Source organism: Xenopus laevis, chromosome 6S (genome assembly GCF_017654675.1).
Source record: "Xenopus laevis strain J_2021 chromosome 6S, Xenopus_laevis_v10.1, whole genome shotgun sequence".
Taxonomy (NCBI): domain Eukaryota; kingdom Metazoa; phylum Chordata; class Amphibia; order Anura; family Pipidae; genus Xenopus; species Xenopus laevis.
Window position 1 is genome coordinate 43936922 of NC_054382.1, and position 23455 is coordinate 43960376.

The 23455-nt window shown below is 40.5% G+C and overlaps 1 protein-coding gene across 1 annotated transcript; it reads left to right on the forward strand.

Annotated features, from left to right (window-relative positions):
- The first annotated feature begins 5205 nt into the window (after nt 1-5205).
- LOC108719977 (gamma-glutamylcyclotransferase) lies at nt 5206-23413 on the forward strand. Its single transcript, XM_018269318.2, has 4 exons — nt 5206-5476; nt 9508-9653; nt 10477-10609; nt 22067-23413. Exons 1-4 carry the CDS (start codon nt 5339-5341, stop codon nt 22217-22219), a joined length of 570 nt encoding a protein of 189 aa, XP_018124807.1. The 5' UTR covers nt 5206-5338; the 3' UTR covers nt 22220-23413.
- Nucleotides 23414-23455: the final 42 nt, after the last annotated feature.

Consider the following 23455-nt stretch of genomic DNA (forward strand, 5'->3'; position numbering starts at 1 on the left):
CCAGAGGAAGGCAAAAAAAAACCCATCTGAAGTCTCTCCAATTTGCCAAATATTTAGGTGGAACTTCTTTTCTTCTAAATGGAATGGGTGACCTTGTGTCAGCTGGAAAGACCTACTGGTAAATAAACGTTAAAGAGGTTATTATATGATCCCCTTATATATTTATACATAGTTATCATATCACCCCTTAAGCGCCTCTTCTCCAGCATGAACATCCCCAATGTGACCAGTCTTTCCTCATAGCTAAGATTTTCCATACCTTTTCCCAGCTTAGTTGCCCTTCTCTGTACCCTCTCTAATTCAATAATGTCCTGTTTGAGTGATGGAGACCAAACTGTACGGCATATTCTAGATGGGGCCTTACGAGTGCTCTATACAGTGGAAGACTGACCTTCTCCTCCAGTGACTCTCTGCCCCTTTTAATACAGCTCAAGACCTTATTTGCCCTTGATGCTGCTGACTGGCATTGCTTGCTACAGCCAAGTTTATCATCTACAAGGACTCCAAGGTCCTTTTCCATAATGGATTTGTCTAGTGCAGTACCATTAATGGTATAAGTGGCTAGGATATTTTTACATCCCAGGTGCATGACTTTACATTTATCAACATTGAATCTCATATGCCACTTAGCTGTCCAGATTGCCAGTTTGTCAAGATCGTGTTGCAAGGATGCCACATCCTGGATGGAATTAATTGGGCTGAATAGTTTTGTGTCATCTGCAAACACTGATACATCACTTACAACACCCTCCCCTAAGTCATTAATGAACAAGTTAAATAAAAGTGGACCTAATACCACTAAGAACCTTACTCCAAGTAGAGAATGTACCATTAATAACCACCCTCTGTACCCGATCCTGTAGCCAGTTTCCTATCCATGTGTCATTAAGCCCAACAGACCTTAGTTTAGAAAGCAGTCGTTTGTGGGGCACAGTGTCAAACGCTTTGGCAAAATCCAAATAGATCACATCTACTGCCCCCCCACTGTCCAGCATCTTATTTACCTAATCATAAAAAGCAATTAAATTTGTCTGACATGACCTATCCTTCATAAAGCCATGCTGATTGCTGCTCATAATTTCCATTCACTAGGACAAAATTTTGAATGTGATCCCTTAACAAGCCTTCAAATAATTTGCCCACCACAGATGTCAAGCTTACTGGCCTATAATTGCCAGGCTGAGATCGTAATCCCTTTTTGAATATTGGAATAACATCAGCTTTTCTCCAGTCCATAGGCACCATACCAGATGAAAGTGAATCTGAGAAAATCAGATATAGGCTGGTCTAAAACTGAACTAAGCTCTCTTAGAACCCGGGGGTGTATGCCATCAGGCCCTGAAGCCTTCTTTACATTAACTTTTATTAAAGCTTTAAGAATCATATCCTGAGTCAGCCACTGACTAGATTGAGCTGAGCCATTAGTGCAACTATAAAGTGAGCCTGGGAACACAGACTCCTCTATTGTATACACTGAAGAAAAGAACTGATTTAACACATTTGCCTTTTCTGTATCTGTCACAACCATTATTTAATGGAGCAACACTCTCAACCTGCATCTTTTGACTATTTATATATTAAAAAAACTTTTTAGGGTTAGTTTTTACCTCCATCACAATTAACTCTTCATTTCCTTTCTTTGCCTTCCGGATTGCTGATTTACAACATTTATTACAGTGTTTATATTCATTAAATGCAACTTCTGTCCCAACAGATTTGTAGTTTTTCAATGCCTTTCTCTTCTTCCCTATCAACTTCTTTACTTCTGTATTAAGCCACATAGGATGATTCTTAGAGCTTCTACATTTACTTCTTAAGGGAATAAATTGAGAACAGTAATGATTTAATTTTAATTTACAACCATTTCTGTTCTGTGTTTTTAGCTGAAAACTTAATGCCCCAATCAATACTCTTTTAGGGCAGCCCTCAAGGCACTAAAATTAGCTTTAGTTACGGCCATTCGCCAGAGCAAAAATTTGTTTGGCGCTAGAGTGCGAAGTAGCGCTAGAGTATCTCCTTCACTAGTGTATTCACGCCAGCGCCAGTTAGTGAAATGATGTCACAGTGGCGAATTTTCGCCAGCATTAGTCACTTCACCTTAAGTAAATTTGCCCCATGTGTCTGTTAAGGCACAAGTGGAGAGGATATTATTCACTTTCCTATTGATTATCTTATAGTGGGAAGGGTGCGTTGTGACTGATCTGTCTAGAGCAGGGGTGTCCAACCTGTGGCCCAGGATGGATATGAATGCGGCCCAGTTTGAACTTCTGCCAATCTAGGAAACGCCATGTTGCAATGTCACGCAGAGAGCGTATGTACGCGGTTGCTAATTATGTGCATGTGTGGTTTACATGGGGTGTGCGGTATGTGGCTTCCTAGAGCAGGAAAAGCATTTAACAAGTGAGCTTTCAGTTACTCACAAAGGCAGGTAAGCATTCTTCAGCGGCATTGCCCACTATGCTAGGGATATATGCAGCGCCTACATTTGTGAGAAACTTTTTTCAAGAATGAACACACTAAGGGGCAGATTTATCAAGGGTTGAAGTGAAAGTTTGAAGTAAAAAAAAAATCGAATTTCGGGCTATTTTGTGTACTTCAACTATCGAATAGGCCAAAATTCAATTTTAATTCGAAAAAATTTTGACTACTCGAATATTGAAATTTATAATGTACTGTCTCTGTAAAACTTCGACTTCGACCATTTGCCATCTTAAACCTGCGAATTGCTGTTATAGCCTATGGGGTACTTCCTAGAACCTATTTGGAGTCATTTAGTGGAAATTGAAGTTTTTTGGGGCAAATACTTTGATTCGAATTCGATCAAATGGGCTAAAACTTAGATTCGAATGATTTGAATACAGCCTATTCACCTGAAGTTATAAACATGGATTTTTTAAAATAAATTGCAATTGGTCTTTTTTTTAATTCCAGTTTCAAAGTAAAGGGAGTTTAAAAATACTCCCATTACTTTGAAATTCGACCCTTGATAAAGCTGCCCCTAAGAGTAAAATTAGAACAAAAATTATCTGATGAGCGCCTTGAGAATACACTGAGAATTGCAGCTACTTTCAGTGAACCAGATAATGATACATTAGTTTCTCAAACACAATGTCAAAAATCTCACTAGGTTTATGATACCCTCTTTTCTTTTACTATTACAATAAAATAAATCAAAAGATTGAACTATCCATCCCCTGGTTTTGACAAATCAGCTAACTATTTATAGTTGCAAATATGGTCAGCTGCAGGATGGGTTATAGCACTTTATTGGATTTCTCCGGCTCTCTCTGTGCCTCAGTTTATATTTAGACTTAACTATATCCAAGAAATGCATCATTTAACAGCGATAGTTGAGAACCATGACATTACATGGCAACCTTGGGAAGATTTTAAAAAGTCCTCTTCCTTTCCATTACGACTTAGTTAAGACCGACTCCTACCCATAAGATAAAAGTCAATGGAACCATTTGGAACATTTTTATTGTCAAAATGATACAGTTAGGAAAACATGTACCTAATCACTGAGATATAATAGCACGACTATTTGAGATTGCGATTTAACAAAAGTTACGAAACTTTACTTTTATGATTTATATTTTTTTAGGTTAAAGGTTAAATACAACATTTCATTATCAACATTGTTTCAGATGATCAGCTGTGTAAACTGACATGACATATTGTTTGTAATGCAACAATGATATCTTGCTTACTTTATTCAATGTTGAAACATGTATACTTTATTATGAAAACTAATAAACAGAGATATGTTAAAAATAAATCAAAAGTTAGTGTTTGTGTGTATTTTCGAGTGTGGCCCCCGAAAATTTTTCTTCTTCCAATGTGGCCCAGGGAAGCCAAAAGGTTGGACACCCCTGGTCTACCATTGGTAACACTGTATTTCTTTTCACCATCAAGTATGTTAACCCCAAAATCATTTTAGCAGTCCAAAAGTTCTCTCTTTCAAGTGTATTAACAGTTCCAGATTTGTGTATTTGCCACCAAATATTTGTAAATGTTTTACTTGTGATATTTTTACCTACTTGCCCCACCCTCTGCAGACACCCATAGTTATGTCAGCGTAATAGCAGTGAAAGTCAACCATTGATATAGTCAAATAGGCAATACAAGCAAAGATATTATTGTTAGCCGACTGATTTTCTGACCTTTCTGATCAACTAAACAACTGAAAGTCGTGAAACGAAAACTGTTGGGACAATTATTCTGAGCCCATAGATGGTTCAAAAATCATGTGAAACTAAATTTCGTAAAACTATATCTTTGTGTCTGTGCCAGCTTTACTGTACAGCTCTTTGGTTCTTTTTATATCAGATCCCTTCTGATATACTGCAAGAAGGATAAAGCGAGGGCACAAGCATGAGCAGGGAATCATCTCCAATCTTCACAGACAATTTACAACAAAAGAGAATTGCCCAGTTTTCTCTCACTACAGTGCACTTATAATCCTTAGTAAATATGAGACGTGTTGTGAAAATACGCTGGAGGCAGGTGAATTTTGCTGCTGTTTGAGGAGGAGAAAATTCTTTAGTATATATATATTCTTGTACAATGCACATTGCCCGATACGAAAAGGCAGTACACAGCCACAAGAGGGATTTTATTACAGTATTTATGTATACACCACTGAATTCATTTAAGTTGGTGGTATTATTGGAAGAGGATTGAATGGATTTTTATTTTTTAAATTTAGTTTTGCTGTTCCTTAAAGGAACAGTAACATCAAACAATTAAGTTGTTTTAAAGTAATAAAAATATAATGCAGTGTTGCACTGGTAAAACTGCTGTGTTTGCTTCAGAAACACTACTATTGTTTATATAAACAAGCTGCTGTGTAGCAATGGGGGCAGCCATTCAAAGGAGAAAAGACTCAGGTTACACGACAGATAGCAGATAAGCTCTGTAGAACATCATGGTGTTATCTGTTATCCACTATTTAACCTGTGTCATACAGCCTTTATTCAATTTTAGCCATTGCTACATAGCAGCTTGTTTATTTGAAGTATAGTAGTGTTTTTGAAGCAAACAGGTCAGTGATTCCAGCGCAGGGAAACAGTACATGATATTTTTATTACTTTAATACACTTTCATTTTTTGGTATTACTTTTCCTTTAAACAAAACAGTAAGGACGCCTGCCCCTCCCCCAGGCAGTCTGGTGCTTTTGTCACTGTCAGTAGAACAACACTGTGCTCTAGAACGGCCTTTGTGGCAGTTGCCTTGTCACCACTTTCCTTTCAATGTGCTCCTCCCACACTGGCTGCTAGTCACGTCACCAGCCCCTGTATTCTGAATTTGTGCTGCCTCCGGGAGCTGTCAGGCTAAATGGAAGCTACAAGAGTCCCTGGTCTTCTGCCAGGGGGACAATCCTTCTACTATTTTGCCTATGGCAGCAATTTGCTGAAAGAGCGGCTTCTTCTTTCCAACCCATCCGCTTCCTTCCACTGCATTGCCTCACTCAAGGTACTGTCTGATGCACTCACAGCATCTGTGTGCATTTACTTACAGGAACATGGTACATTATGTGTAATATCTGTACCTCTCACCTCTGGGATTAAGTGTATAGGATTTATACTATTATTTTGGCATAGGGTAGGTATTTATGATGAGTCACTATGTAGTGCCTCATAAATACATAGGAAAATGCTGACCATCAGATGACTCAGCACAGAGGTTTTATTTAGTCATACTCTCCTATGGCAGGGCTGATTTTAGCATCCAATTAAAGGGGATATTCACATTTGAGTTACCTTTTATGATGCAGGGATTGAAATTTTGAGACAATTTGCAATTGGTTTTCTTTTTTTTATTATTTGTGTTTTTTTGAGTTATTTCGCTTTTTATTCGACATCTCTTAGGGCTCTAACACACAGGCTCTTTTCCTGAGTTTACCGTGTGTTTAAACGCAGCTTTGAGTGCAATAATTGATTCCATTATATTCTGCCTGGTTGTACTGTGTTCTGAGTTGTTTTACTTCATTTGCGTTTCAGCACGTTTGTTTAACCGCAGCATGTTGCATTCTCTTGCCCTTGACGCGTGTTTAGCTATGGAACAGGGTTGTGTTTGGAATGGAAAAAATGCACTTAGTTGCGTAAAAAAGCATTTAAATGCAATATATGTATTTATTCGTGTTCATAATGCTTTTAAATAAATGCAGAAAAAGTGTAGGAACCTTTAGTTTTCCATTTCAGCAATCCAGTTGCTAGGATCCAAATTACCCTAGCAACCATGCATTGATTTAAATAAGAGACTGGAATATGAAGAGGAAGACCTGAATAGAAAGATGAGTAATGAAACGTAGCAATAACAATACATTTGTAGCTTTACAGAGCATTTGTTTCTTAGATGGAGTCAGTGACCCGCATATAAAGGTTAAAGAATCAAAAGAAAAAGGCAAATCATTATAAAGCTAACCACAACTTTATGGTTTCGAGTGCAAGTGTTTGGAACTGTATATATATATATAAAAGGAGTATATTTCTACCTTGATCTCACTCTCTGGCCATTGCTATGGTAGCAGCTCCATATTGCTGCCAATCAAGGTTTTCCATAGTTACTGCCCTGACTATCTGCCCATGTTAGTGCCAGTAGTAGTATTTGAAGAAAGGGGCTGTGACCAATGACATCTCAGGCCCCATACAGTCATCAGGGGGGTTAAAGATGGTAAAACTAATAGAGGCCCCGGCATTTCCACAACCCTGAAAAAAATTATTTCATTCTGTTCAATATATGTTCAAGGGCCCCAAATGTTTCATTTGTATGTACAGTACCTCCTATTTTAAAATATAAGGATATTAGAAGTCACTAAGGAGTTCTATGAGGATATAAGAGACAAAAAGGAACACCAAGAGCCCCAATAGTGTAATATGTTTTAACAAGGAGTAATGGTAGAGTAAACAAGTTAATACTCACAAACCAGGGTTACCGCTAGGCAACCACTGTATAGGCAGGTGGGGAAATTATCCTGACCCCACTCAGGAATAAGAAGTTGCTCTCTGTAAAAGAAGAAAGTGGGGATGATACCCCTCCACTCGGGGTGGACTCGATATGGTAGTAAAACAAAACAGAGGCGCCAAAAGGATAAAAATAGCTAAAAGCACTTAAAAACCCAATGGGTAATTCAGAGGAGGTAGTAATAAACTTACCTCCTCCAAGCAGACACCAACAAAAGTGGTAATTTTCAATAGTAGTTTATTCACAAAACTGTATTGCAACGCGTTTCGCAGGCATTTCCTGCTTCATCAGGCAATATGGAGCGGGAGCAAAAACCAACTAAAAAAATACAGAAACAGGCAAATTTATAAAATATTATTATATACAGCTGTTCAGATTATGGGTAAGTGTGCATACTAAGTGATGCCCTTGGGCCAAGGATATGGGAGGGAGGGGAAACAAGGGGAGGAGAAATAGTTCACAGCATGGGAAAACAAGTGCTGATGGACATGGGGGATAGGCTACTAGTATATATTATCTAAATTGGGAACCAAGTATCTTGGTGGGAGACATAATAGGGGACATACAATAGTAACATAATAAAGAATGTAACCTAAGGTATATTTAAAACCAGGGGATGTAGCACAGATGACTAAACCAACAAAAGAAATCAATGAAATTAAGATAAAGTGAAAAAAACTTACCAGTGTCTTTATATAAACACGCCAGGCGCCTCTGTGCTGCTTGAGGACGCCTGAGCGTGTTATATAGTGTGACTAATTAATGGGAAGTATGTGGGGGAAGGGAAAACAAGGGAAAGAGGAAAAATTCACAGCATGGGGAAGCAAATGCTGATGGATATGGGGAATAGGCTGCTGGTATATATTAGTCTAAATGAGAAACAAAGTATCTGGGTAGGAAACATAAAATTAAACTATGTGGGAGACATAAATTAGTGAACTAAGGTATATTTAAAACAAGGGGATGCAGCACAAATGACTAAAACAAGGGGGAATCAATAACTTTTAAGAAGGAATAGCTATAATCTTACCAGTGTCTTTGTATAAACACACCAGGCGCCTCTGTGCTGCTTGAGGATGCCTGGGCGTGTTATATAGTGTGACTAATTGGAGGAAAGACAAACAGGAGATGGTGTAGCCATATTGGTAGTGGAAAATAGATCGTGGTATAAACGACCATTTTGGTTGGGGCTAATAAAGTGTCATAACCAATGAAAATGCAAAGGAATGCATATAAATATATGAATATATACATACACACATGAAAAATACACACATAAAAAGAACCTGATATATGAATTCTAAACAGCATTGAATGAAAAAACCTGATGTAAAAACTCTAAACAGCGTTGAATAAAAATAATGTTAAAATATAAATACCTAGACCGATTATAAAAATAATGCATAAAAAAATTATGCAAAACTATGCAGGCTATAATCGGTCATAAAAGCATCAAATAAATGCAATAAAACTAGATAAATAGGCTACTAAAAGAGAGGACTAATAAAACGGAACAATATGGCATATGGAATATTATAAGACGAATTAATAGACTTTTTCTAAAACTTCATTGAGACCCTCAGGTACCAGGGTCCTGAGGGTCTGGATCCAGTACATTTCTCGTTTTTTTAAAAAATCAAAGGCTGCAGAATCTGCAGAACTGATGGAGTCGATAAGTGTGATAGAAAAGGTGTCGGGGCTGCTGTTATGTGCTCTGTGATAATGACGTGACACGCTGTGCATAGGAAATTTATTAATAATGTTCCTTTTATGTTGGCCTATACGGCTCCGGGCAACTTGTGTTGTCCTGCCAACATATTGGAGACGGCATGGACATGTTATGAGATAAATGATATATTTGGATTGGCAGGAGATGTGACTATTGATGGTATATTGAATCTTGGTAGTGAAGGATGAGAAAGTGGATGTATTGGTAACAAAAGGGCAAGCTAAACAACGGGAATGGTTACAGGAATATGATCCAGGTATAAGGGGAATAGGTCCTACTGGATTGTTATAATTCCTTTCACGTAATTTGCTAGGGGCTAAGATGTTGCGCAAACTGGGTGCTCGTCTGTATGTAATTAGAGGTTTTGTAGGTAACAAGGGTTTAAGGAAGGGGTCCTGAAGTAGGATCTCCCAGCGATTGTTCAAAATAGTCCTAATGTTCTGATGTTCCTTGGTGAATTGTGTAATGAACCGGATAGGTGGGTTGTCGCTAGGTGTAGGTGCGGGGTTTTTTTGAATAGTGGATGTACAGTACCTCCTATTTTAAAATATAAGGATATTAGAAGTCACTAAGGAGTTCTATGAGGATATAAAAACATAAGGGAACTCTACAAGGCTGCAGGATGAATGCTTTTATAAAGGTATAGGATCGCCTGACATTTGGCTGCCAGGGTCAGTGACCCCCTACTATAGGAAAATATTACATCTATTACTAGCTAGCTACTAGTTGGCCAGTCCCTCTCTGTGATATAATCCATTCACTGATTAAGAGATTATTTGCTGTTAGTAGATAGTATGTTTTCATTTTATAGAATTTCAGGCTTGCATTTGGCAATCATGAATACAGAAAGACTTCATCTTGGGGAGGTGGTGTGGCTACAGTGGTTGAGAGCCAGAGAAATGAAGTCTGGGGAGTTCTATGGAAGATGGACATTACCAACCTACATTCTTTGGATATGTAAGTATCTATAAAAGCCTTGGCTAAAATGAACACCTAAATACTTTTATTAATTTTCATGTCTTAATCACTTTGGACATTCAGATCCTAGTATGTTCACATAAATAATTATTGACTAAAATGTAAAACCTTATTGACCAGTTAACTGTTTACTGTATAGAGGTCATTGAGTGTACCCTAGTAAGGTTAATACAATTTCTAGCCAGAAAGTGTCAGTGTAGCCTTTGTGATCGTTATTATCAGTTTTCCAATACCTGGACCTCCCATCATTTACTTAAAGGAAAACTATACCCCCAAAATGAATACTTGAGCAACAGATAGTTTATATCAAAATAAGAGGCATATTAAAGAATCTTATTAAACTTGCCTTGAACCAGCATTTCGTGATGGCCTCAGAGATCAGCTGACCAGAAATACTACAACTATGTCTGTTAATTGGCTCATGTGACCTAACATGTATAGTTTGTTTAGTATGTTTGTGTTCAATGTGAATCATACGATCCCAGGGGGCTGCCCTTATCTTTTAAAATGGCAGTTTTCTATTTAGGATTACCCAATGGCACATACTACTAAAAAATTATATTATTATGAAAATGGTTTATTTACATGAAACAGGGTTTTACAGATAGCTACCAACTTCTGTTTGCCTCAAATTCAGTACAAAGGTACCAGTAGCTACGCATGTAGAAGATCCACATTTTTTATAACTTATATAGCATATTGCATTGGATGACAACTGTGCATTATTCAGTGTTAAATATCAGCTGTACAATTTGTATTCATCACTTGAGTCAAGTCTAATTGTGTGACTGATATGCTTTAGGCAGGAAGGTGTTCATGTGGGCATTTATGAACCTGTAGAGATAAATGTTCAAACAGCTGAAGGAAATATCACCTGTCGATGTTACCAAATGAAAAAGTGCGTCTTTGGCCTTACTTCTCCACAATACAAGCAGGTAAGTAGTCGGACTTCACCATTTACAGTGTTCTTTTACTATTTACTACTGTCACAATTTTCCCACAAATTAGAAAACACTTTTTTGTCTACTGCAATAGAATACTTTTTACCAAATTACAAGACAAGAAAATTCCCCCTTGCCAATTTTACACAATCATTTGCCACGTTAAAGGAGAATTAGAATTATAATCATTGGCGTGCCAAATGGTAGGCATATATATTGAAAGCCATATATATTTACCTGATACCCTGCCTAGACAGTGATACTTTTCACTGAAAATTGCACCAGTTAGAAAGTTGTGAAATGGGAAACTCCAAATAATATCTGACAAAAAAATGCTAAAATTGTTTTCTGCCTGCTCTGTATCTTGCTTTTATTCTTGTTGTGTGCTGAATGCTCTGCTGCAAGTTCATCAGACAGCATTTCAGAACTGGGGAAGAAGTGTTAAAGATTGAACATTTAGGGGTCTGTTTATCTTGCTGTGTAAAACATGGAGCGTAACATTACCAGTGATGTTGTTCATAGCAACCAATCAGATCTTTGCTTTCTAACAGTTGAAATGTAATTGCTGGTTGGCTGCTGTGGACAACATCACCATTAATGTTTTACTCCACTTTTTACAAAATTTTTCAACTGTAAATTCTATAAACGACAAGGCTTTTTGACTACGCTGTTTCCTATTCATTTTTATGGGAAGCAAGGATAAATAAGTCATTTTGACTACCACATTCATGAGCTAAAGAGCCAGAATTATAACATTGCCTTTAGGTTATGTTCTCATGGATTATTATCCATTATTAAATAAATAAAAATTATGTAGGAGGATAGATGTTTTGTTTCAGGCAGTCCCATATAGGTTAAAGGAGAAGGAAAGCTACCAAGTCAGTTTATTGCCAATAGATTAGCCACAACAGTGCAAGTTGGAACAACATGTTTATTTTTAAGAATGCATTTCCATATCTGAGTAAACAGCTCTATAAACTCTCTCTGTTTGTTTAGGATAGCAGCTGCAATATTAGCTTGCCGTGACATCACTTCCTGCCTGAGTCTCTCCCAGCTTTCTCATAGCTCTGAGCTCACATTACAGCAGGGAGGGGAGGAGGGAGGGGGAGAGGAGCAAATTGAGCATGCTCAAGCCCAAGCCCTGGAGGTTTAAGTGGAAAACAGGAAGTCTGATACAAAAGCCAATGTGTACCAATTGGAGGAAAGAAATGTGGTGTTTCTTTTGACAGAGGACTTTGAGCAGCATTAGGGTTTACTAATGTATTCATATAGACCTTTCTGATAAAGCTTAGTTAGTTGTAACCTTTCCTTCTCCTTTAAGACAGCTAAGAGCTGGCCTGTTCCACAGCAGGGAAGGGGTATGGTTCCCCATTCTAGGTCAAGGTATTTTCCTGGTAGTTCTATAGCTTCAAAAAAACATAAATCATGTGCTCACTTTCCTTGGTAGGGATGTAGCGAACGTCGGAAAAAAAGTTCGCGAACATATTCGCGAACTTGCGCAAAAATGCGAGCGGTTCGCGAACGGTTCGCGAACCCCATAGACTTCAATGGGAAGGCGAACTTTAACATCTAGAAAAGACATTTCTGGCCAGAAAAATGATTTTAAAGTTGTTTAAAGGGTGCAACGACCTGGACAGTGGCATGCCAGAGGGGGATCATGGGCAAAAATGTTTCTAAAAAATCCATTGTTGACACAGCGCTGCGTTTTGTGCTGTAAAGGGCAGAAATCACACTACATTTCTAAACCTGTGTAATAAAATGCTTTAAAACGTCCGGCGTCTACATGCCAATCAAGTCGTGTAAAAGTTACAGCCTGTTCACACGCAAAGACGAAACGCGGTGCTTACTGCAACGCAAAAAGACGCAAAGAGCTTTAATGAATGATACCGTCAAGTGAGCAAATAATAGTTTTTAATTACTAGTTGCTTGTCACCTCCAGGATGTTCGTCCTGTTGGTGGCAATATTTCTGTAGTGGTGTGTTTAGCAGTCACCGTGCTTGTGCGCACGTGCACGGTCAGGCAGAGGTAATTCAATGTACAGTGAAGTGAACCAAAAAACACAGATTCTGCAGTGTGGGCCCAGTTTTGGTCTACTTTATTGATCACCTGCGGTGACCATAAAAGATGCGATTTTGCCACTGTTGCAGAACCCTGAAAAATTAGGCATGTGTACTTTCCTGAAAAATTATGTTTTTTTTGTCGCAGCCACTGAACCAGAAGTCCAGAAACAATATGCCATATAAATGCTGAAAATATTAATTTTTTTTTGTGGCAGCCACTGCAGCACAGAGGCCAGAAAAAATATGCCATATAAATGCAAACAATATTAATTTTTTTTTGTCGCAGCCACTGCAGCACAGAGGCCAGAAAAAATATGCCATATAAATGCAAACAATATTATTTTTTTTTTGTCGCAGCCACTGCAGCACAGAGGCCAGGAAAAATATGCCATATAAATGCTAACAATATACATTTTTTTTGTCGCAGACACTGAAGCACAGAGGCCATAAAAAATATGCCATATAAATGCAGAAAATATGCATTTTTTTGGTCGCAGCCACTGAAGCACAGTTGACAGAAAAATTATGCCATATAAATGCAGAAAATATAAATTTTTTTGGTTGCAGCCACTGAAGCACAGAGGCCAGAAAAATTATGTCATATAAATGCAGAAAATATGCATTTTTTTGGTCGCAGCCACTGAAGCACAGTTGACAGAAAAATTATGCCATATAAATGCAGAAAATATAAATTTTTTTGGTTGCAGCCACTGAAGCACAGTTGCCAGAAAAAATATGCCATATAAATGCAGAAAATATAAATTTTTTTGGTTGCAGCCACTGAAGCACAGTTGACAGAAAAATTATGTCATATAAATGCAGAAAATATGCATTTTTTTGGTCGCAGCCACTGAAGCACAGTTGACAGAAAAATTATGCCATATAAATGCAGAAAATATAAATTTTTTTGGTTGCAGCCACTGAAGCACAGAGGCCAGAAAAATTATGCCATATAAATGCAGAAAATATGCATTTTTTTGGTTGCAGCCACTGAAGCACAGAGGCCAGAAAAATTATGCCATATAAATGCAGAAAATATGCATTTTTTTGGACGCAGCCACTGAAGCACAGTTGCCAGAAAAAATATGCCATATAAATGCTGAAAATAGTCATTTTTCGCCATACGTTGACCTTGTAGACATTGTTTGCCCAGTTTTTTTGGTTGCAGCCACTGAAGCACAGAGGCCAGAAAAAATTAAACCAGTAGGGTTTGCACCCTAGTTTGTAACGGTGGCGGAGGGAGGAGGACGCTAAAGGACAGCTGTGTGTGGAGTCATGAGGCTTGAAGAGAAGGACAGCTGCATAGAAGTCAGAACAAGTCTTCCGGCGTGCAGTAACCCTCCGAGATCCACCCCTCATTCATTTTAATAAAGGTCAGGTAATCGACACTTTTGTGACCTAGGCGAGTTCTCTTCTCAGTTACAATCCCTCCTGCTGCACTGAAGGTCCTTTCTGAGAGCACACTTGAGGCTGGGCAAGACAAGAGGTTCATGGCAAATTGTGACAGCTCTGGCCACAGATCAAGCCTGCGCACCCAGTAGTCCAGGGGTTCATCGCTCCTCAGAGTGTCGATATCTGCAGTTAATGCCAGGTAGTCCGCTACCTGCCGGTCGAGGCGTTCTTTGAGGGTGGATCCAGAAGGGTTGTGGCGCTGCCTTGGACAGAAAAACATTTGCATGTCTGACGTTACAGACTGGCCAAAGGGCTTTGTCCTTGCAGGTGTGCTCGTGGCAGGATTACTGGCACCTCTGCCCCTGGAATGTTGATGAGTTCCTGAAGTGACATCACCCTTAAAAGCATTGTACAACATGTTTTGCAGGCTGGTTTGTAAATGCCGCATCTTTTCGGACTTGTGGTATGTTGGTAACATTTCTGACACTTTATGCTTGTACCGAGGGTCTAGTAGCGTTGCGACCCAGTACAGGTCCTTCTCCTTAAGCCTCTTGATACGGGGGTCCTTCAACAGGCATGACAGCATGAAAGACCCCATTCTCACAAGGTTGGATGCAGAGCTATCCATCTCCGCTTCCTCATTATCAAGGACTGCATCATCCACGGTCTCCTCCCCCCAGCCACGTACAAGACCAGGGGTCCCCAAAAGGTCACCACTAGCCCCCTGGGAAGCCTGCTCCTGTTGGTCCTCCTCCTCCTCCTCCACAAAGCCACCTTCCTCCTCTGACTCCACTTCTGGCACCTCTCCCTGCGTTGCAGCAGGTGCCTGGGTTCGTTCTGGTGATTCCGACCAGAAATCGTGCGCTTCCAGCTCCTCGTCACGCTGGTCTACAGCCTCATCTGTCACTCGTCGCACGGCACGCTCCAGGAATAAAGCGAAGGGTATTAGGTCGCTGATGGTGCCTTCGGTGCGACTGACCATATTTGTCACCTCTTCAAAAGGTCGCATGAGCCTGCAGGCATCGCGCATAAGCACCCAGTAACGGGGGAAAAAAATCCCCAGCTGTGCAGATCCAGTCCTACCACCCAGTTCAAAAAGGTACTCGTTGACGGCCCTTTGTTGTTGCAGCAGACGTTCCAACATAAGGAGCGTTGAATTCCAGCGAGTCTGGCTGTCAGAAATCAAACGCCTGACTGGCATGTTGTAGCGCTGCTGAATGTCAGCAAGGCGTGCCATGGCTGTGTAGGAACGCCTGAAATGGGCCGACACCTTTCTGGACTGGGTGAGAACGTCCTGGAATCCTGGGTACTTGGAGACAAAACGTTGGACTATTAAATTTAACACATGTGCCATGCAGGGCACATGTGTTAAATTGCCTAGTCTCAACGCTGCCAACAGATTGCTTCCATTGTCACACACCACTTTTCCGATCTGCAGTTGGTGTGGGGTCAGCCACCGATCGGCCTGTGACTGCAGAGATGACAGGAGTACAGATCCGGTATGGTTTTTGCTTTCCAGGCACGTCATCCCCAAGACAGCGTGACAACGGCGTACCTGGCACGTCGAATAGCCTAGGGGGAGCTGGGGGTGCACAGGTGTGGAGGAGGAGAAGGAGGACCCAGCAGCAGAGTAAGAAGAAGAAGAAGAAGACGAGGTAGAGAGCGATGGAGGAGTAGAGGTGGTGGCAGAACCGCGTGCAATCCGTGGCGGTGACACCAACTCCACTGTTGTTGTTGAGCTACCCATTCCCTGCTTCCCAGCCATTACCAAGTTCACCCAGTGGGCAGTGTAGGTGACATACCTGCCCTGACCATGCTTGGAGGACCATGCGTCAGTAGTCATATGGACCTTTGGCCCAACACTAAGTGACAGAGATGCGGTAACTTGGCTCTGCACATGTTGGTACAGGTGTGGTATTCCCTTTTTAGAAAAAAAATTGCGGCTGGGTACCTTCCACTGCGGTGTCCCAATTGCTACAAATTTGCGGAAGGCCTCAGAGTCCACCAGCTGGTATGGTAAAAGCTGGCGGGCTAAGAGTGCAGACAAGCCAGCTGTCAGACGCCGCGCAAGGGGGTGACAGTCAGACATTGGCTTCTTACGCTCAAACATGGCCTTCACAGAAACTTGGCTGGTGGCAGATGACTGGGAATGGGAACAGGTGGTCAAGGTGGAAGGCGGAGTGGAGGGTGGTTCAGACGGGTCAAGGAGAGCAGAGGTAGAGCAGTAAGATGCTGGACCAGAAGGAGTGTGGCTTTTAGTTTGCCTGTTGCCTTTGAGGTGTTGCTCCCAAAGTGCTTTGTGCTTGCCGCTCATGTGCCTTCGCATAGAAGTTGTACCTATGTGGCTGTTGGGCTTACCAAGGCTCAGTTTCTGACTGCACTCATTGCAAATTACAATGCTTTTGTCAGAGGCACACACATTAAAAAAATCCCACACTGCTGACTTTTTGGAAGTGTGCGATCTGGCGGTAACAGTAGAAGTTGGCGGAGTTGGCGGTATTGGCGGCAATGGCGGGTGCGTTGGCCGGCTGAACACAGGTGCCGATACATGTTGTTGCCCTACTGATCCCTGCGGGCTGTCCTCCCTGCTTCTTCTAGGTCTTATTCTCCTACTGCCTCTCTGACTCTCCGTCTCTCCATCTGAACTACCCTCCTCTTGCTCTCTTCTACTAGGCACCCACAAAACATCAATCTCCTCATCATCATTCTCCTCAGATGCATCAATTTCTTCTGACACATCACAGAAGGAAGCAGCAGCGGGGACCTCCTCCTCATCACTCATTATGTCCATCTCTATCGTGTTCTCTGCCAGAATTAAATCTGGTGTAAGGTCCTCATCTCCTTCATCTTCTTCTGGCAATAATGGTTGCGCATTACTCAGTTCAAGAAACTCATGGGAAAATAACTCCTCTGACCCCAGTGAAGAAGGGGCACCGGTGGTGGAGGAAGTGTTACGTGGGGTGGCCATAGCAGTGGAGGATGAGGAGGATGTTGTGGTAAAGTTAGAAACGGTAGAGGATGGGGTGTGCTGTGTAAGCCAGTCAACTACCTCTTCAGCATTTTGGGAGTTCAGGGTCATTGGCTTTTTAAAACTGGGCAATTTGCTAGGGCCACAGGATTGCATAGCAGCACGGCCCCTAGCACGGCCTCTGCGTGGCGGCCTGCCTTTGCCTGGCATTATTTTTAAAAAAACAACAACAACAAAAACTCAGTTGGTTTTTCTGGAAACGATAATACACACAGCTAGATGGCAGTTTGAAGAAAACAGTGTGCAAATAATGCCTACAAGGTCAACGTATACACAGCGGTGGATACGGATTACGTAAAATATATGAATGCTGCTTGAAAAAAAGTAACTCAAGTGGTTTTTCTAGAGACGATAATATTATCAATATTTAGACAAAATGTGAACAAGCTCACACAGCTAGATGGCGGTTTGAAGAAAACACTGTGCAAATAATGCCTACAAGGTCAACGTATACACAGCGGTGGATACGGATTACGTAAAATATAAGAATGCTGCTTGAAAAAAAGTCACTCCGGTGTTTTTTCTGGAGACGGTAATATTATGGATATTTAGACAGAATGTGAACACGGGCACACAGCTAGATAGCAGTTGGTTGAATAACACACTGGGCAAAAAATGCCTACAGGGCAAATAATGCCTAAAAGGTCAACGTATACACAGCGGTGGATACGGATTACGTAAAATATAAGAATGCTGCTTGAAAAAAAGTCACTCCGGTGTTTTTTCTGGAGACGGTAATATTATGGATATTTAGACAGAATGTGAACACGGGCACACAGCTAGATAGCAGTTGGTTGAATAACACACTGGGCAAAAAATGCCTACAGGGCAAATAATGCCTAAAAGGTCAACGTATACACAGCGGTGGATACGGATTACGTAAAATATAAGAATGCTGCTTGAAAAAAAGTCACTCCGGTGTTTTTTCTGGAGACGGTAATATTATGGATATTTAGACAGAATGTGAACACGGTCACACAGCTAGATAGCAGTTGGTTGAATAACACACTGGGCAAAAAATGCCTACAGGGCAAATAATGCCTAAAAGGTCAACGTATACACAGCGGTGGATACGGATTACGTAAAATATAAGAATGCTGCTTGAAAAAAAGTCACTCCGGTGTTTTTTCTGGAGACGGTAATATTATGGATATTTAGACAGAATGTGAACACGGTCACACAGCTAGATAGCAGTTGGTTGAATAACACACTGGGCAAAAAATGCCTACAGGGCAAATAATGCCTAAAAGGTCAACGTATACACAGCGGTGGATACGGATTACGTAAAATATAAGAATGCTGCTTGAAAAAAAGTCACTCCGGTGTTTTTTCTGGAGACGGTAATATTATGGATATTTAGACAGAATGTGAACACGGGCACACAGCTAGATAGCAGTTGGTTGAATAACACACTGGGCAAAAAATGCCTACAGGGCAAATAATGCCTACAAGGTCAACGTATACACAGCGGTGGATACGGATTACGTAAAATATAAGAATGCTGCTTGAAAAAAAGTCACTCCGGTGTTTTTTCTGGAGACGGTAATATTATGGATATTTAGACAGAATGTGAACACGGGCACACAGCTAGATAGCAGTTGGTTGAATAACACACTGGGCAAAAAATGCCTACAGGGCAAATAATGCCTACAAGGTCAACGTATACACAGCGGTGGATACGGATTACGTAAAATATAAGAATGCTGCTTGAAAAAAAGTCACTCCGGTGTTTTTTCTGGAGACGGTAATATTATGGATATTTAGACAGAATGTGAACACGGGCACACAGCTAGATAGCAGTTGGTTGAATAACACACTGGGCAAAAAATGCCTACAGGGCAAATAATGCCTAAAAGGTCAACGTATACACAGCGGTGGATACGGATTACGTAAAATATAAGAATGCTGCTTGAAAAAAAGTCACTCCGGTGTTTTTTCTGGAGACGGTAATATTATGGATATTTAGACAGAATGTGAACACGGGCACACAGCTAGATAGCAGTTGGTTGAATAACACACTGGGCAAAAAATGCCTACAGGGCAAATAATGCCTACAAGGTCAACGTATACACAGCGGTGGATACGGATTACGTAAAATATAAGAATGCTGCTTGAAAAAAAGTCACTCCGGTGTTTTTTCTGGAGACGGTAATATTATGGATATTTAGACAGAATGTGAACACGGGCACACAGCTAGATAGCAGTTGGTTGAATAACACACTGGGCAAAAAATGCCTACAGGGCAAATAATGCCTACAAGGTCAACGTATACACAGCGGTGGATACGGATTACGTAAAATATAAGAATGCTGCTTGAAAAAAAGTCACTCCGGTGTTTTTTCTGGAGACGGTAATATTATGGATATTTAGACAGAATGTGAACACGGGCACACAGCTAGATAGCAGTTGGTTGAATAACACACTGGGCAAAAAATGCCTACAGGGCAAATAATGCCTACAAGGTCAACGTATACACAGCGGTGGATACGGATTACGTAAAATATAAGAATGCTGCTTGAAAAAAAGTCACTCCGGTGTTTTTTCTGGAGACGGTAATATTATGGATATTTAGACAGAATGTGAACACGGGCACACAGCTAGATAGCAGTTGGTTGAATAACACACTGGGCAAAAAATGCCTACAGGGCAAATAATGCCTACAAGGTCAACGTATACACAGCGGTGGATACGGATTACGTAAAATATAAGAATGCTGCTTGAAAAAAAGTCACTCCGGTGTTTTTTCTGGAGACGGTAATATTATGGATATTTAGACAGAATGTGAACACGGGCACACAGCTAGATAGCAGTTGGTTGAATAACACACTGGGCAAAAAATGCCTACAGGGCAAATAATGCCTACAAGGTCAACGTATACACAGCGGTGGATACGGATTACGTAAAATATAAGAATGCTGCTTGAAAAAAAGTCACTCCGGTGTTTTTTCTGGAGACGGTAATATTATGGATATTTAGACAGAATGTGAACACGGTCACACAGCTAGATAACAGTTGGTTGAATAACACACTGGGCAAAAAATGCCTACAGGGCAAATAATGCCTAAAAGGTCAACTTATACACTACTACAGCGATGGATACGGATTACGTAAAATTTATTATGGCTGCTTGAAAAAAGTCACTCCGGTGTTTTTTCTGGAGACGGTAATATTATGGATATTTAGACAGAATGTGAACACGGTCACACAGCTAGATAACAGTTGGTTGAATAACACACTGGGCAAAAAATGCCTACAGGGCAAATAATGCCTAAAAGGTCAACTTATACACTACTACAGCGATGGATACGGATTACGTAAAATTTATTATGGCTGCTTGAAAAAAGTCACTCCGGTGTTTTTTCTGGAGACGGTAATATTATGGATATTTAGACAGAATGTGAACACGGGCACACAGCTAGATAGCAGTTGGTTGAATAACACACTGGGCAAAAAATGCCTACAGGGCAAATAATGCCTAAAAGGTCAACTTATACACTACTACAGCGATGGATACGGATTACGTAAAATTTATTATGGCTGCTTGAAAAAAGTCACTCCGGTGTTTTTTCTGGAGACGGTAATATTATGGATATTTAGACAGAATGTGAACACGGGCACACAGCTAGATAGCAGTTGGTTGAATAACACACTGGGCAAAAAATGCCTACAGGGCAAATAATGCCTAAAAGGTCAACTTATACACTACTACAGCGATAGTAAAATAAAAAAAAGTTAAATAAAAAAAGAATGAATATTAAAAAAAAAAAATTAAAGTTGGTGCTGCTGAACTACTAGGAGCAGCAGATTAGCACACCAGTCCCACTCCCCAACACTGCTAGACTAATAGCACTGGGCTCTTATAGTAGTAGTAGTAGTAGTAGTAGTAGTAGTAGTAGTAGTAAAACAACAAAAAAATAAATAAAAGCAGTCCTTACAAGGACTATTGCTATTGCAGCAGTCAGCAGATGAGATCAGAAGCAGGACAGCTGCCCACTGCAGCTACATACAGAGCACTGCAGTAGAAGGTAGATTACTAGCCAGCAAAGCTACCTAAGCTTAAATGTCCCTCAAACCCCTGCAGACTTCTGTCCCTCCAATAACAGAGCAGTATCAAAACGATTACTAGCCAGCAAACTTTCAACTGTCCCTGAAATCACTAACAGGCAGCAGCTCTCTCCCTACACTATCTCTTCAGCACACACAGGCAGAGTGAAAAAACGCTGCAGGGCTTCGGTTTTTATAGGGAAGGGGAGTGGTCCAGGGGAGAGCTTCCTGATTGGCTGCCATGTACCTGCTGGTCTGGGGTGAGAGGGCAAAAAAAAGCGCCAACAATGGCGAACCCAAAATGGCGAACGTCGCGCGACGTTCGCGAACTTCCGGCGAGCGCGAACACCCGATGTTCGCGCGAACAAGTTCGCCGGCGAACAGTTCGCGACATCTCTATTCCTTGGACCCCACTTAAAGGAGTGGTTGGTTACAAAAGAGCCTGAGGTGGTAGTGGACCTTAGTAGAAGATAGTGTTAAAAAAGTACAAAAAAGGAATGACAATTAGGAAAATTCTGGATTCATTTACCAATGTGGTCATCTGCTAGTGCTGGGAACTAGTTTACCTCTAACCTCTGGGTTGTTGCCAACACTATGACTGTCTAACATCAAGTTGATGAAATCTTCTTAAGTGACTGTTTTGTACCATTGTAGCAAAAAGTATGTGAGCTCTAGCAAATAAAGTCTAACTGTTAAATGACTGGCACCCAAATTATTGTGCATTGCAATTGGGTGTGTTCAAGTTGGGTAAAAGTGAAGGCCGTAGGTATCACAGATTTCCAAATCCTCTAAATAGTGTTATTGACTTAAAACAGATATATTCTGGGTGGAGTTCTCCTTTCAAGAATGGATGTTTTGGTGAAGGTACAATATGTGTTTCTACTGTATATGCAGATATGGATTTAATATAAGTGCTTATAATAACAGGTCCTGTGCATGGGAGCCAAACAGAATGACTTACCACTTGAGTATCAGAAGATGCTGCAAGACACAGAAACCAACAACTTTTCTGGTCATATTCCTATTATGGACCAGCTCAAAGATACAATTGAAAAACTGCAAAGTGCTGTGTATCAGTAATGGAAATGAAGAGAAACTGAACTTTGACCTCATGTGAAAGAGACATAACGGGCTGGATACTAAAAAATACACTTTGAAAAAGCGCTCAAATCCTTTAACCTTTACCTTTAATATTAGTAAAGTTGTTTTGCAGGCTTAATTCCTGTAACACTCACCCTTTCATTGAGTGGGTCCGGTGCAAATGCCCCGAACCTATCACTTAAATCAGGATATTCAGATATTCATTCACATTATATAGGTCACTCACCGCTCCTGGTCTCTGGTCCGGATGTGACGCCCCAAACCCGCAGCTTTGGGAGGCTTTAACAACCAGCACAATACCCTTGTGGCGTGCACTCGACAGATCAGTAGATGGTGGTGAAGTAAACAGATTTATTAACCAAACATTTTCCCTAATACGTCTCGTGTGATCCCACACGTACTCATAGGTGTACACCTGGGATCGTGTGGGATCACGCGAAACGCGTTAGGGAACATGTTTGGTTGATAAATCTGTTTTACTTCACCTCCATCTACTGATCTGTCGAGTGCATGCCACAAGGGTATCGTGTTGATAACGGACTGGATAACAAATGATTTTTTATGCAGTAAAACAAGAGGAGGACTCCCGCCTGGGAGAGAGTGGTTCATTGGGTCTTTATTCACTTGGAAATCAAAAAGAAGCATTATACATTTTATTGATAGTTTCACCTCTGCGGACATTAGAAGGGGTCATTTATCAGAGATTTTGCACGCTGTACCATGAGTGAGCAAGCACACAACTAAGGTCAAATCATTACATGACCATGTTCATCAGCTATGTATGCATGAGTGGGGAACTCACCTATACATTTCCCCTCCAACTCCTTATCTTGCTTATCATTTTGATGTGCAGCAAGCATCTGGGGTAATTTACTAATAAAGATGCTAAATTGCACAAGTTCTTTTGTCCATTGCAGCAATGAGTTTTGGTTAATATGCTATAAGTTGCGAAATGAAAGCAAATATCTGAGTGGTTTCTATGGGTAAGTGCACTGGCACAAGCTAGCACCTACCTTAATGAGTCACCTCCACTGTTACACTGGAATATGAAACATTTTCTATTTGAGCAGTTGAAAGTAAATACTGGTATAATTTTATTACGGGGGTGGTATAGTTTCAGTATGATATCGTTTATTTATTTTGTATTTCTTAAATAAAGTTTTCAAATAATTATTTTTGGCATTGTTAATAAACAAAGGGAAAGTATATTTTAGC